General features: G+C 39.2%; 1 protein-coding gene across 9 annotated transcripts in view; it reads right to left on the reverse strand.

The window, feature by feature from the left end:
- Window positions 1-14,216, reverse strand: part of lepr (leptin receptor) — a 236,324-nt gene that overhangs the window by 172,014 nt on the left and 50,094 nt on the right. For all 9 annotated transcript variants that reach the window (XR_011888024.1, XR_011888022.1, XR_011888018.1 and 6 more), the window contains 2 exons: window positions 13,635-13,780; window positions 5,934-6,075 (listed from right to left, as the gene is read on the reverse strand). Coding sequence is in view for 1 of the 9 variants with exons in the window: in XM_072273875.1 (XP_072129976.1) it covers window positions 5,934-6,075; window positions 13,635-13,780 (288 nt within the window). In the remaining 8 variants the exon portion in view is untranslated. The remainder of the gene's footprint in view (window positions 1-5,933; window positions 6,076-13,634; window positions 13,781-14,216) is intronic.

Consider the following 14,216-nt stretch of genomic DNA (forward strand, 5'->3'; position numbering starts at 1 on the left):
GTGCTTGAGGTTGCCTACCCGTGAAATATAGCCTCACCTTTTTCTGCCTAGGATGTTACCGTACGGCGCACTAAAGCTTAATCTACGAAATTGCTGATCGAATCTTAATCTATCTATTCTCTTCTTAAATTGTCCTCATCGCATGGGGAGGCAAGGGTAAAACAGTAGCATAATAGATGCAAAAACTTCCGAAATTACTGTAAGCGAACCTTGCGGAAAGTAGCAACTGCATTACTCAACAGCCACGAAATGCCCATTGACATTAATTCTACATTCATGCATTTCATTTACCCCACATTGCAATCAACATGCTAGATTCTATCACTGGGGGTAATTGACTAACTCACACATCGTAGGAAGGAAAACCAGAGCACCCAGGAGAAAGTCGCACAGATGTAAGGAGAATGTGCAAACTCCAGATAGGCAGCACAGAAAATCAGGGTTGAACCCAAGTCACCTCAACTATGAGGCAGCATCTCTACAATTGTGTTAGTACTGCCCAGGTTCTCAGCCCTTACTTTGTTTAAACTAAAATATCTTAAGTACAGTTGGTGATCGTGAGTAAATAAACCCAGGGTTCATCCACACCAGAATTAGGTGACGGACAACCCAATTAAAACAGTGATGGGGGGGAAAAAAACACCCAGGCATGTCCTGAGGAAATTTGAGTTAAGAGCAAGAATAGACAACAAATATATTATTCATTTGCCATTAGAATAAATGTAGAGTTAAGCCTAGGGACTGGTTCCCTAGATCTATTCTATTCCTTCAGTAATTTAGTACCAGTAAGATTTTGATAGTATCAAATGGCTTTGTTTTAAATGGTCATAGCTAAGATCTATATGGGCCCCTACAGCAACATTACTTGTACAGAGGAATTGAATGGAGTCATGTTGAGCACATCAACATGAGAATAATGTTAATCGGTAAAGGAGGATGACAGTTATCGGAATGCAGTCGGGTGCCCAGAGTCTCTGTATTTTCTCCACAGATGCTCAGACTTTCTGCACCAGCCCCATGAAGAATGGAGGTTGCAGAGAGTTTAGGCATCTGACGTCAAAATGAAACTGTTAGTGCAAGGAAACAAGAAAGAGTGGCAGAGCATCAAATTAAGCTGCAGCATAGAGGGCAAGGGAAAAGACTGCACAAGGAGAGAAGAAGCAGGGTCAGGAGAAGATGTATTAGATTCATTACGGTAAGGGCATGATGAAAATGAATCAGAATCAGAATCAGAATCAGGTTTATTATCACCGGCATGTGACGTGAAATTTGTTAACAGCAGCAGCAGTTCAATACCATACATAATCTAGCAGAGAGAAAAATAAATAATAAATAAAATAAAACATAATAATAATAAATAAACTAAATCAATTTTAGATTTTAAAAATGTGCAAAAACAGAAATACTGTATATTAAAAAAAGAGTGAGGTAGTGTCCAAAGCTTCAATGTCCATTTAGAAATCAAAGCAGCTGTTCCTGAATCGCTGAGTGTGCGCCTTCAGGCTTCTGTACCTCCTGCCTGATGGTAACAGTGAGAAAAGGGCATGTCCTGGGTGCTGGAGGTCCTTAATAATGGACGCTGCCTTTCTGAGACACTGCTCCCTAAAGATGTCCTGGGTACTTTGTAGGCTAGAGTCCAAGATGGAGCTGACAGATTTACAACCTTCTGCAGCTTCTTTCAGTCCTGTGCAGTAGCCCCTCCATACCAGACAGTGATACAGCCTGTCAGAATGCTCTCCATAGTACAACTATAGAAGTTTTAGAGTGTATTTGTTGACCTGCCAAATCTCTTCAAACTCCTAATAAAGTATAGCTGCTGTCTTGCCTTCTTTATAACTACATCGATATGTTGGGACCAGGTTAGATCCACGGAGATCTTGACATCCAGGAACGTAAAGCTGCTCCCTCTCTCCACTTCTGATCCCTCTATGAGGATTGGTATGTGTTCCTTTGTTTTACCCTTCCTGAAGTCCACAACCAGCTCTTTCATCTTACTGATATGAAAGTACCAGGTTGTTGCTACAACACCATTCCACTTGTTGGCATATCTCACGCCTGTACGCCCTCTCATCACCACCTGAGATTTTACCAACAATGGTTGTATTGTCAGCAAACCTATAGATGGTATTCTAGCTATGCCTAGCCACACAATCATGTGTCTATAGAGAGTAGAGCAGTGGGCTAAGCACACACTCCTGAGGTGTGCCAGTGTTGATTGTCAGTGAGAAGGATATGTTATCACCAATCCTCACAGACTGTAGTTTTCCAGTCAGGAAGTTGAGGATCCAATTGCAGAGGGAGGTCCAGAGGCCCAGAGACCTCTCAATGATAGATTTACTCATGGAAGTCCTTTTCAAGGAATGCATCTGTTTATGCCAGGTTAGGGCTTATGAAATTGGAGGCCAGGAAGGGACGTTGTCCACTCCCGTGCCTGATCTGATGGTGGTCAATTCCGACACATGGGTTGAAAGTAGGGGTGAGAGTTGGGGGCTATAGATTAAGGCAGAAAGTTCCACGTGTCATAACTCCTAGAGCATCTTGTACAATCTCAGTGTAAATTCAGTTCCACATTTATTAGCAAAGTCTTCACACCATTGTACATCAGTGAATGAATAATCCTTTCAGTGTGCAAATAAAAACATGCAAATTGCTCTGGCAGTAAACTTGTACACGGGCAAGAACAAAGAATTAACTGATCAGTTAATTCCGCTGCAAGTCAACAAATTTTATGTCATATTAGTCAGTAATAATAAATCTGATTCTGATTTGTTGGTATAAGAATAAATTTTGTCCGAACTGGTGGAACTCCCCTTCTTTTGGTTCCGATGCATTATTTCAGAGCAGATAGACAAGGCTTCAATTGAAAGACTCAGCTCTGACAGAACAGCATTCAGTGTCTGATGATAACTCCCAAATTGTTCAAGGTTCCATAATGGGGAGTGAGTCAACACATTTCAAACTGAGGGGCATGAACTCCACCACTCAACCAACTAGAAGTTGTACTCATTTTCTTTTCTATTATAATAACGTGTTTACTTTTTCTATTCTGAAAGGATTATTCATTAACTGATGAACAATAGTGTGAAGGTTTTACAATCTATATGTGGAGCTGAATTCTCCCAGAGTAGTGAAACCAGCAAGCTTCTCCATAACTAACACCTGAAAAATATGGCAAATTTCCAAACCCAAACTTGGATAATCATTTCGAGATAACCAAATTTACATAGGCTGTTGTGAGTACCGTGAGTTTTCAGGAAGTTCAGAATTGATGGATTTTGGGATCTTCAAGTCTAGGACTGGGAAAATCCAGAAAGTGTATTAGTAGAGGAGGTTAAGTAATATCATTTGTGTCTGCCTGCAGATGGTTTTATCTAAAATCATTTTAAGATTGCTTCAAGTGGCATTTTCCAATGATCTACATCTCCATTTTTATTCAGAACTAGTTTAAATCATTTTACAGATATGCTCTCCAATCCAACATGCCTATTTTCATGGATATATTGCAGGTTGATCTAAAGAAAAGAGTACAGACCTCAGGGAGAGCATCTGCCGATCTCCTAAATGAAAGCAAGTCGTGTGGAGATCCACCAGGGTCATCCACAGAGGAAGCTACAGATAAATGAAATGGGAATTCCTGAAGGTAGGTGCCACAGCAGGACCCCAGTGGCACCTAAAATGGGGAATTATTCAAAATGTAAAAAACAAGCCAATTGGGACCAGGGTTGAGGCAAGAGGACAAACTCAACTTGCTCTTCAACAAGCTGAACAGTGGACTCTCTTTTCTTTAAAGATGCTGCTCCACATACCATTTTATGCAATTGATTCACAGTCATCTCGTAACAGCATAAGTCTATCTATTGACATTGATCAAACAACCCTTCAGAAATAGCTAACAGAGCAGTGTTTAGCTCTCAGTGCAGCCTCTTGCCAAGCTGTACCAGCTGAGACACGTGACAGGAATTTTAAATGAGAAATGCTCAACAGCCTTCGACTGATCAGAGACTATAAAGGTCACATGTGTCCATTTTCTCAGGAAGACACACAGCAGTAAAAGCACTGACAAACCTTGTCAGTCACAGTGGTCAGCTTTTAACATGGAATGCAGCAAGTCATCCAAGCAACAACAGGGTGTAAAATGAAATCCTGGCTCAAGGACATAAATCCATGTTTGCAGAAGTGCCTTGGTTTTCCTGCTCAGTTTCACAACCTTTGATTTAAGCTGGAACAGTGAAACCTTCCACTTCTGTAAACCCAGTTTATGATCTGTCTTTTTTTTAGCTGAAGCTTTGTGGCACTTAATGGCTTTTGCAGTTTTATAATTATTTAAAAAATCCTAAAATTATTTCAGCAATGAGAGACTTCAGTCTAGAGGACGGATGGGAGAAAATGTGGCTGGTCCCTTTGGAACAGAGGACATTGCAAAAATACATAATGTAGGTACTTAAAATCATGTAGACTTTTGGCTGACAGATAAACTTTTCCTAGTGCCAGACAGATCAAGAGCTTGGGGCCCAAATAATGAACATGTTTGGTAAAAGAACCTAAAGTGACATGAGGATTTTTTTTACGTGAGAGTGATTTGGGTGTTGAATGTACTGCGGGAATAATAGCAGAGGCAACTAGTAAGGCTTTATTTAAAGTCCTAACTTTCCTTCCTACCAAGCCCAGATAAAGCTGTGTAATGCCCATACCTTTGCCAAAAAATGCAAAATGATTTATAAATTAATATATTCATGTAGGAGTCTTCCTTATATAACCATAGAACTATATAACAATTACAGCACGGAAACAGGCCATCTCGGCCCTCCTAGTCCGTGCTGAACTCTTACCCTCACCTAGTCCCACCGACCTGCACTCAGCCCATAACCCTCCATTCCTTTCCTGTCTATGTAGCTACCCAATTTAACTTTAAATGACAACATCGAACCTGCCTCAACCACTTCTGCTGGAAGCTCGTTCCACACAGCTACCACTCTCTGAGTAAAGAAGTTCCCCCTCATATTACCCCTAAATTTTTGCCCTTTAACTCTCAACTCATGTCCTCTTGTTTGAATCTCCCCCACTCTCAATGGAAAAAGCCTATCCACGTCAACTCTATCTATCCCCTCATAATTTTAAATACCTCTATCAAGTCCCCCCTCAACATTCTACATTCCAAAGAATAAAGACCCAACTTGTTCAACCTTTCTCTGTAACTTAGGTGATGAAACCCAGGTAACATTCTAGTAAATCTTCTCTGTACTCTCTCTATTTTGTTGACATCTTTCCTATAACTTGGTGACCAAAACTGTACACAATACTCCAAATTTGGCCTCACCAATGCCTTGTACAATTTCAACATTACATCCCAACTCCTATACTCAATGCTCTGATTTATAAAGGCCAGCATACCGAAAGCTTTCTTCACCACCCTATCCACATGAGATTCCACCTTCAGGGATCCATGCACCATTATTCCTAGATCCCTCTGTTCTACTGCATTCTTCAATGCCCTACCATTTACAATGTACCATCCTTCTGGCCCCTTGTACTATCTGGTGCCAATTAATAACCAGTAAGCACAATTACTTCTATTCCCTTAACCAATACAAGTGACAATATCTACAGTAGGTAAATTTTCCTCTGGGCGAGGTTCCTCATGATACAATAAACCTTTAACCAGGGAAAATATGTAATTATCATGGCATGAACCAGAAATGAAAAGGACATCCCTCAAAGAGATAAGTTTATGTCCATGGGAAAAAAATAACTAGCATGCAAAAACACATCAAAAACGATTACTTAGGAAATCTAAACAGTCATCCCTTTGTTTAAGTTGTTTGAGCTCAACGACATTTTCTATAATTTTTAATGATAAAGTAAATGCTTAAAAAACAGACATTCTATTTGCTGTCCTGCCTTCTACTTATTGAGTACAGCAATGCAATACTTACCCTGTACGTTCACTTGTAGGGAATCACTCCAATCACTCCAAAACCCTGGGCCACTACGACGTTTACAGCGAATGACAATACGATAAGTTTGGCCACTCTCCAAATTATGAAGAATCAAAGAGTTTTGCCAGATATTCTTAACCTATTAGGTAGGATTATCAACATACAAACATTAGAATCAGGAACATGGAGAGATTATATAGGGACAGGGATAGCCTGCTCTGCTTTTTAATAAGGTATGATTAACTTGATTTTAGATCTCATCCCCACTTCCCTGCCTGATCTCTAATAATAGAATTAAACATATTTAATGATTCCACAGTACTCTAGGGTCAAGCGTTTCTGAGATTCGCGACCCTCATAAGAAATTGGTCCTTCTCTCAATTTTAAATGGCTATCCCCTATTCTGAGACAAACACACCAGTTCAAGATTCCTCCACTGGGAAAACACATTCATATCATCCTCCTACCCTTGCCAGTTCCTTTCAGAATCATACGTTTCAGCATCACCTTGATCTTTTGAGCTCCAAACAACATGTATTCATTCTGCTCATCATCCTTCATCCGGCAATCCAGGTTACTCCAGGGATCCATTGTGGATCATCAGCGCATAGATGTGAATATACTTTTCCATAAATAAAGAGTCTAACATGGACTGCAGTACTTCAGCTGTGATCTCATGTAACTGCACTAAGACTTCCTTACTTGTAAGCATGTCAAATGCAATCAAGGTCAACATTCCAAACAACTTCCTAATTACTTGGAGTGTTTGCATGCTAAATGTGTGTTATTGTATATAGACAAATAAGTCTCTGTATACACTAACATTTAATATCCTTATACTTAAAAAATAATCTGCTTCCTTCTCTTCTTACCAAAACAGACATAACACTTTCCCACAATATACCCTACCTGCCATCATCTGCCCATTCCTTGAACTTACATATCCTTCTGCAGGCACGTGTGCTCCTCACAACTTTACTTTCCCATCTTCAATTCATTTGCATACTTAGATTATGCACAATTACTTCATTGAAACCATTAATATAGATCGTAATTAACTGTGACCCAGCAGTGATCCCCAAAGCAACCCACTAACACCAGCTTGAAATTGGACCTATTATCCTTACCTTCCTCTTATTGCCCGTAACCACATTATTCTGACACATTACCTTCAACTCTACATGCCTTTAATTTGTGCAATATTTTTTGCAGCACCTTCTCCAATAACTTTTGGAAATTTTACATCTCCTAGCTCCGCTTTACCCATCTGGCTGACAACATACTCAAAAGAACTCAAAAACATTAATATACAATGTTTTCTGTTGATAAAATCACAATAACTCCAAATGCAATGCAATATATTTTTTGCCAAGCAGTTATCACCTCCTTAATATTGGATTCTAGGATTTACCCCACTGTCATGTCCTGTCTTGTCTGTCACTTTTTTCCATTGCTATCTGTGCTGTTTTCCGATCTGCTGAGGCTTTTGGGAATCTAGCAAAATTGTCAACCAATTTGTCCATTATCTTTGTAGCCATCTATGTAGAATCCTAAAATCTATCTATCAGGTCTAGGGGAATCTATCAGCCCTAAGCCCATTAGCCTCTCTAACACATTTTTTCCAGCCATATTAATCGTTAGATTCCTTACAAGTGCTTATAAACACTATTAAGTTATTTGAATAAAAGATAAAGTTTATAAACTTTAAATATACTCATGTGTGTTTTACAACAATGATAATAATTAAGCATTATACATTATGGAAAATCTATGTTTATCCAAATAATAGAATTGTCATCAGCAGAACTTGCCAATCGGAGCTAAAATCACACTTAAAACAAATACATACATTTATATTAAGTCTAGACCAATGGACAAAGATTATGTGTGTGCTTCTGCTAGAAGCTGACACCATATAGTTGTAATATCCTTTTGTCAAAACTACTCTGAAGCCCCAGTTAGAAAGCTGTTGTAATTGGATGCCAAATATACTCTGATAATGAACTTTGGAATATCTTTCCCTTACTCACCTTCTTAAAAAACTATATACCACTGGCTTCGTGAAAAAGGAACGTTTTGTCAAAGAATTGGACAGAGAAGAGATCCAGAAATACAAATGGGCGGTTCTCAAAATAGGGGTTTGAGGTAATGGCGGTTGGTTTATTGTTGTCACATGTCCAGGATACAGAAAAAAATTGTTTGTATCCCATCCAGACAAACTATTCCAAACATATTTCATGAAAAAAGAAAAATATGCAAAACATAGTTTTACATTTATAAAGAAAATGATATGCAGGTACACAAATGAAATGCAAGGGCATGATGAGGTAGACTGAGAAATCGAGTGTTCAGCAAGTCCATTTAAGAGTGGATTGGGGGATAGTTGTCCTTCAGCCTGGCAGGTACACGTTCTCAAGCTTGGGGGGAAGGAGTCAAAGAGAAGTAGATTGAATCAATGGTGAGTGGAGGATGCAGTGTCAGGGAATGGTCACAGAGGAGGCTTGGCTCAGATCCTGGTCAGGGAGTGGAGGTGTTGGGTCTGGTGTAAGGCGGTGCTGTCAATTGATGTGGCAATTCAGTCAAGATCAGGGCCAATCAGTTGGACAGCTAATCATGGGCTATGAGGTTATCTGCAGTGAAATGGCTGCAGTGGGAATGAACACCAAGAATAGTTACCAAGACCCTAGTTTGGGTTCTGAGCAGTAACCCTGGTGAGGTCATCCCACCTACAAATAGCAACTAACCAGATCTCAACCCTCTAGTTCAGCTCCTACGTAAGAGGGAAACACAGAAATGCAGGAAGAACAGAGCCATTCAGGCAGCATCTGTGGATAGAGAAACCTGCTCATCAGAACTGTAAAAGAGAAAAAGCAAGTTTATTTAAGCAACAAAGAAAGTAAAGAGGACAATGGATAGAACTAAAGGAATGTCTATAAAACTTCCATTGAATAGATAGTGAAGCTCCTTTGCCGGTGGAATATATTGCTAATTTTGAGAGGCGCAGGTAATATTGTATGGTCTGGCATATTGGAATGTACTGAGCAAGCCCCAATATACAAATGTACAAATGAAAGAAAGGAGGAGTTGAATAGTAAGTGCAAATGGCCAGTCTTAAAACAGAAAGAGCAAGTTATCTGAAGCTGGGGAATTCAATACTGAGTCTTGCAATGCACAAAAAAAATTGAGCTGTTGTTCCTCGAATGTACTTTGGGCCTCACTATAGCAGAGTAGGAGAAGGGTCAAAGTGGGAATCGGGTGGTGAATCAGGACAGGCAATGAGAACCTTAGGAGCACTGTTGCAGACTGAATGCAAGTGTTTGGTAAAGCGATCACCCAGTCTGAATCTGGTTACCCCAGTGCAGAGGAGACCGCATTGCAAATACCAAATGAAGACTAGATTGTAAGAAATGCAAGTGAATCATTGTTTTACCCGAAATGATTGTTTGAATCAGTGGATGGTGGGAAGGAAAGAGGTGAACAGATGGGTGTATTTTCTCCTGTTGCATTGGAAGGTGCTGTGGGAGACGAGTGTTTGGTGGAAGTGTAAGAGTGAGCTAAGGAGTCATGAAATAAGTGGATCCTGTTGGTGTGTATTTAATATTTCAGTAATACTTAAGTAATCTTGTAAAAATGTTGTTGATTAAGCATTCTTGTTCGTTTAAATAATTCATTACAGGTTATATGTAAAAATACGCGAATTGCATATGTCACGACACTACCATGTGAAACGAGCATGCCTCACTTAAAGATAGAATCACACATTTCAGACTCCAGTGTCTTCCTCTGGATTCATTTAATATTTTGAAGTTACAAAACGTAACAGTGGCAACAAGGTATTTTTAAAACAAACTCGAAAAGGCTACCAACCTGTTAAAGAGAAATGAAATTTCCAAGTTAAAAAAAAAATGTAGTGAGGAACAGTGAATCAGTGAATAAAAAATACAGCCCAGCACTTACAGAAACCTTCAAGTTAAAGATAAGGTAGTAAACACAAGTATTCACGGGTTCATTAAGATTGAGTAGAGGGTGATAATAATCATTAAAAATAGCAGAAATGGCTGTCTACATCAGAAAAATTGATGTGTTTCATTGCTCAACGGATAACTGGCTTATGTATACTGAGCTGACTGAACAGTATTTTGAAGCAAATGAAATAGCCAATGAGAAATGAGAACCAATTTTGCTGACATGAGGAAATCTGCAGATGTTGGAAATTCACTTCAAAGTTTAACTGCTCCAACGAAACCAGTGGAAATTAGCTTTGCTGCCATTGTGAAAATAATGCAGGAACACTTAATACCAAAATCATTGCAAACTGTTTTAGACTTCGTAAGCAGAATCAAAAGGAAGGGGATTCCATTTCAGCATACATGGCTGAATTGAAAAGAATGTCTCAACATTACCAGTTCAATGTTGAGGCTAATGATACTGAAAGATCATTTAGTTTGTGGAATCTTACAAAAGAGCATTCAAAATGGCTGCTAGCTGAAGGACAGCTTACATTGAAAAAAGCAGTTGAAATTGTCACAATTGTCAGGAATTAAAGTAAGTATGAACAAAATTGCAACATCTAAACAGAAACTGGTCTGGCCAAACAATACACCAGACCAATGTAGATTTAAAGGTGAAATCTGCAGAAAATGCAACAAAGTAGGACACATACAAAGAGCATGTCAGGCAGACCAAAATAAGTGGACTGTGCAGGAACGAGAAAAAGCTAGAGTTTCAAAATAAGAACTAATCTACATGCTGTTGATTAAAAGTCTGATAATGGCAAGAATGACACAGGACTGGGATCTTTTGAGGTTTACAATTTAAAAACTAACAATAGACAAGCAACGTGATATACACCAGAAGTGAACAGCAAATTAATTAAAATGAAATTGGACACAGGTTTGGCTCTTTCAGTCATTGCACAAAATGATTTTGAAAGGCATTTCAAAAGTACTGAACTGAAACCTGCAGATATCCAATTAAGAACTTATATAGGAGAAAAGTTAACTCCTGTGAGAATGACATTCATGACAGTGAAATGCAAAAACCAGCAAGCCACATTGAGTTTGTATGTAGTAAAAACAGGAGGGCCAGCATTGTGGGGACGTGATTGGCTGAGACAACTACAACATGATTGGAGATCCATTCATCATTTGCATGCCATATCCCCTGCAATAAAGCCAACTAAAAGTGAATTAAGAAAGGTACTGGATGATGCCAAAACTATCTCCATGCTGTGCAGCATGAATCGTGGCCCAAAAGTGGGCAAACAGGTGTTGGTGCCAACCTTTGTGCCTCTGGTTGGAAAGCATATTGGACCAAGGAAGGGCCTTGCTGGCCAGTGGAATTGTGAAAGTGATAAAAGCAGTGGTCTGACTACAACAGTTTTTGTAGCCAACATATCTGAGAAAGCTTCTGATGTGTTAAGCCGGCAGTTACTTGCGAAATGTGGCTTGGTTTTAAGCTGGGAGAGAGTTAAGCAGCTTCAGAAAATGCAAACATTCCACTTTTGTGAGAATAAGGAACCAAAATTTACTCTGCGTGCTTAAGGTAATTGCATGAACTTCAAGAGGGGGACAAATAGCTGCTCGTCCAAATAGATGCAAAGATCAAAGCCCAGCAGGATGAATGGAAGGCCAAAAAGAAAGCAGTCAATGCAGATACAAAAACAGAGGATTCATTGGGGAATGTTGTGGATGAGGAAACCAAGAGGTTAGATCAGATTGTAAAAGGAGCAATAGAAGGATTAGTAAGAGAATATTTCAGTGAACTAAATGGCCCTTCTCAAGATCAGATGCACAAACTGGAAGAAGGAGGAAGGAGAAGAAAGGTGTCCTGAGCTGTCAAAACCATTTCCTGCAGTCTTAGAGCCAACTCCTACAACCATCACGGAGGAGGCCCAAGAAACTGAGGTTTTTTTTTACAGCCACAAGTCTCACCTGCCACACAGAGTAACCTCCCTTTTCAGGAAAGATGTTATCCCACAAGAGTAACAAAGCCTCCACGGCGACTAAATCTTGATGCTTGAATGGGACAATCAAAATTTACTATGCTGTGGATGTCTGTATATAGTAGTTGTATTATATAGTATACTGTGTATACAGTATAGTTGAGATGCATTCTATATTGAGTTGGAGTTTATAGCTAAGAAGGGAGAGTTGTGCATTTAATATTTCAGTAATATTTGAGTAATCTTGTACTGTAAATATGTTGTTGATTAAGCATTCTTGTTTATTTAAGTAATTCATTGCAAGTTATATGTATAAATACGTGAATTGCATACGTCATGACACTACCATGTGATCTGTGTGCACCTCACTTAAAGTAATACCTGGTTAGACACACATTACGGGCTCCCATATCTTCCTTTGTAATAGTTTAATGTTCTGAAGTTACAAAACATAACACCTGTGATATGCAGAAGTGGGACAAGAGGGGCTGATGTGACTGATGGGAGATATCATATTGGAGCTGGCCACTCTTTTATTAAACAAGTTATTATCATATATACATGTCTGCGCAGGTGTAATCAAAAACTTACTTGCAGCAGCACCACAAGCACATGGCATCAACTAAGCAGCATTCCCAAGAAAACATAAATTAAACATAAATTATGCATATTTTTTACAAGAAAGAACACAATTAGAACAAAAAAGTCAATTTTAGTGCAAAGTGATTGAAGCGGTCATGGTGTTGCTAGGCTTTGCCAGTTGGTTCGGGAACCAATTGGCTAAAGAGAAGTAGTGTTCTTGAGCCTGGTGGTGAAGGATTTCAGCTTTCTGTAATTCTGCTCAATGGTAGTTGCAAAAAGTCAGTATGGCTTAGATGGTGGGGGAATCTTTGATTGTCCAATAGTTGATATCAGTAGCTTAAAAGTGTGTCATTTGATTCCACTGGTTGTGCCTGGTGGCCCCCCTTTGTATGTGGATCATATGAAGAGAAAATTTGGACTAGAAGTCCAAAAGTGCATTAATCATAACTGAATGTTGATAAACTGAAGGTGCCATGCACAAAAACATTGTGCCAGGTGATATAAATCAGTCGTGGATGGTCCCAAGTCCAGCTGTGAAAAGAGGATGGTTGGATATGGGGCTGCAAACCCCATCCCATAAAATCCCAGAACTACAGAAATGCCAACAGAAGCTCCAAAGGCTTCGTCCCTGGGAGAGGAAGGATCTTCATCTAGAAGTCAAGAAGATGGGCTACACCTGTGGACAACTTGTACACCTGGGCTGGCCCAGGACAGAGGACTCGGGCAAGCTGCTGTTGGAGGTCAATGCCCCATTAGGGGTGATGAGCTCAAGAAGAAGAAGGTGATATAATATCACAACACATAATTCTCAATGGCCTATGAACACATGCGATAAGCTGAATACCTTGTTCTTCTCTTTTTACATGGCTGAGTTGATGCAATTGTTTGCTACTACAGTGTGACAGACGGTCTCACACATTGGGAAAAGTACAGGACTTGCTTTAGAAACAAAGAGGAAAAATAGCTGGCAAGATAATTTGAATCAGGGTTATACACCAAGATGTCCTTAAACAGTACTATTAATGATCAAAAATATGCCACACATTTATCGAAGATGCAAAGAAAATCTTGTCAATGCTGTTTGCACAAGGGTTTTGGAAATAATTGTTTAATTTTCTGTTTGAAAATGATAATAAATGGACAAATATATTTTCTAAATAAAATTAGCATACCTTCCAGACCCTCTCTGGGTTGCCTGTGGAGTATTTTACCTCAAACTGGAGGAGGTATGGTTCAGGGTTTGGGCTTGACCAACTAAGGTTGAAAATTCCTTCAACTGTCATTTCAGTCTGAAGATTCTGGGGAGGATTTACCTTCACTGCAAATTACAAAGAGAAAAATATCATTGATACAATTAAGCTGACTGACATTACAGATAATCCCTGCAAAATCCAAAACTATTATTTTATTTCCAATAAGAAAACATTCAGATTCAATTTACGGCATTTTCCATTACTATCTGGAATTTCAGAGACTACAGTTATTTTTTCTCTTTCAAATGTGCTAATGCTTCCTTTCCTATTATATCTGAAGAATCTTAAATCTAGCACAGGACAAAGAAAGTTTGAAAGACACCTGGCTACTATTGTTAACTCCTTTCAGAATGCAGGCTGCTTTTGTGACTTCCTGTTCAGTTCATCAATTTGCAGGGCACTTAGCAAGTGGACCTACAGAGGAGCTCTCATCTTTTCAAATTCTTAACAAGTCTGGGCTAACCACATGGATCAAGATGACATGCAATTTCATGCCATCAG

Source organism: Mobula birostris, chromosome 12 (genome assembly GCF_030028105.1).
Source record: "Mobula birostris isolate sMobBir1 chromosome 12, sMobBir1.hap1, whole genome shotgun sequence".
NCBI lineage: Eukaryota > Metazoa > Chordata > Chondrichthyes > Myliobatiformes > Myliobatidae > Mobula > Mobula birostris.